General features: G+C 50.5%; 1 protein-coding gene across 1 annotated transcript in view; it reads right to left on the bottom strand.

The window, feature by feature from the left end:
- The window catches only part of UBASH3B (ubiquitin associated and SH3 domain containing B), a 16,846-nt gene extending 16,595 nt beyond the window's left edge, over window positions 1–251 (bottom strand). Inside the window, exon 1 of the mRNA XM_018568596.1 lies at window positions 229–251. Coding sequence (XP_018424098.1) covers window positions 229–251 — 23 coding nt within the window. The remainder of the gene's footprint in view (window positions 1–228) is intronic.
- Window positions 252–1,873: the final 1,622 nt, after the last annotated feature.

Below are 1,873 nucleotides of genomic sequence, written 5' to 3'. Positions count from 1 at the left end.
TTCCGCGCCCTCTGGCATTACTCACACAACGTGACATTTCTGACACAGATGTGTGAACGTCTTTATTTCAGACTTCTAGTTTCCACAGAAACATTTGGTTATTTGGTTATCAGTAACCAAATAAGTTTTGCCGCTTTATTTTTAGCTATCTGAGGATTTCGAGGTTATCAGCAGTCGGTGGATAGATCGCGTCACCATTGGAAACGCATTGCCTGCGGCGTGACTCACGAGAGACCGGAAAAGTTCGACATGCGTGACCTTTAAAGTCGCCATTGTACTTTACGAGTCCGATCACCAAATATACAAAATGAATCAATCGATACAATGTAACCAGTTGTATCAAAATCAAAGCTACAATGACAGAGTTCAAGATATCACCGGAATTAGGACTTGGATGGCGTCGGGTTTGCAGTTCTGTTCAGCTACTCTTGTGATTCACACACTCGCCTGCCACACCACAAGGCCAACGGGGGCGACACCACTTCTTATTATCACAGCCAATCAGCTTCCTGTGTTACCTCCACCCTGCTCAGAAGTGGAGGACTGACCACCATGTGCAGTTCTCCCATGGGTTAGTCACTACTGCAAGCTGGTAAACCATCCGCGCTTCGACACCTAGTGCCTGAACACCCGTCCCCCCCAGTTCCTGAAACATGTTGAAAGCACTGTACTATACGATCAAAAGACAAATCCAGGCATTTAGAAAGTTAACCCATACAGTTGGGCTACCCCCGCACTGCAAGAGTTAAGTGCTCGTCTTGGCCTAGGGTCTAAACTACACTAACTTGATCCTCGCCCCCTTCAGCGGGCAGTGCTCACCTCTCTCCCCCTCCGAGCTGGCTGTGGTATGTCCCTCAGCATCCTGTGCAAAACTCGGAACTTCCTGTAATACAGACCTATCACTGCTGCTCTCTCTGCTTGTACAGGGTGATTGGTCTCGTTTCCACCCCCTCCTGTAGTTTTCTGCAGTCAGCCTGTAGTGGGTGGGGCCTGTTGGGCCCCTCCCACAGCTCTGCTCTCTGCACAGCAATAATTGCTCCAATTAAAACACAAACCAAAGAAAGGCCTATATTGAAAAGCTCCGCCTCCCTTGGGGTTTTGGAACATCATCTTTGCCCTGCAGTCGTAGATGGGAGACAACACGGCCTTACTTTTATGTGTTCAGGATACAAACTAACCATCACACGCAAAGATTTCCAATCCAGCTACCATCTTGCACCCCCCCTCCAACTTGTTCTGGGCTGCGGGGAAGTGATTTGTAACCTTCAGTGCAGCTCACCATTATAACACAAGAGACCCCAATACATGTGCAGGCTCTGTGTGGCCTCACTGCCGCCTTTCATCCTGGCGGAGCCGTGTGTAGGTGAACGCGCGTCCTCGGCGGCTCCGTCACATCTCGGGGGAATAATTCAGGGGGAAAAGTAGGTCAGGCAGAACAGCTCGGCAAATTAGTATGTGAAAGGAAAAATATTGGAGGCAGGAGCGCGGACAGCCGGCAGCCTGCCACAACCTCTTCACGTCTCCGTCGCCCTCGTTTTCTGTTACGCGCAGCTTATTAAACAGGCCAAACACCTGCCGGCCGCGGGCAATGAGCGAGACGAGCCAGAAAGAGGAACCTGCCTTCCCCTGAATCGCCCGGAGAAATGGCGAGACGCTCCTACAAATCCGAGCTGTGCCGCGCTAAAGCGGGGGAAAAGAAAAACCATGGCGTTCAACGAGAACAATATTCTCGTCGAACGCCATTTCCGCAACCGTTACTACATTTCGGCAGTTTCCGTTCATTAGCAGCGGTGAGGAAAACTATTCGAGAAGAAGAGCCGGTGATTGGCTGAAACATACGCCAGCAGATTGGCCCTTCTGTGGAGGACCTTAC

This window comes from Nanorana parkeri, unplaced genomic scaffold (assembly GCF_000935625.1).
Source record: "Nanorana parkeri isolate BGI_ZX_2015 unplaced genomic scaffold, ASM93562v1 scaffold1215, whole genome shotgun sequence".
Lineage (NCBI taxonomy): Eukaryota > Metazoa > Chordata > Amphibia > Anura > Dicroglossidae > Nanorana > Nanorana parkeri.
Note: the sequence above shows the minus strand (reverse complement) of the source record. Positions and strands in the feature narration are given on the sequence as shown.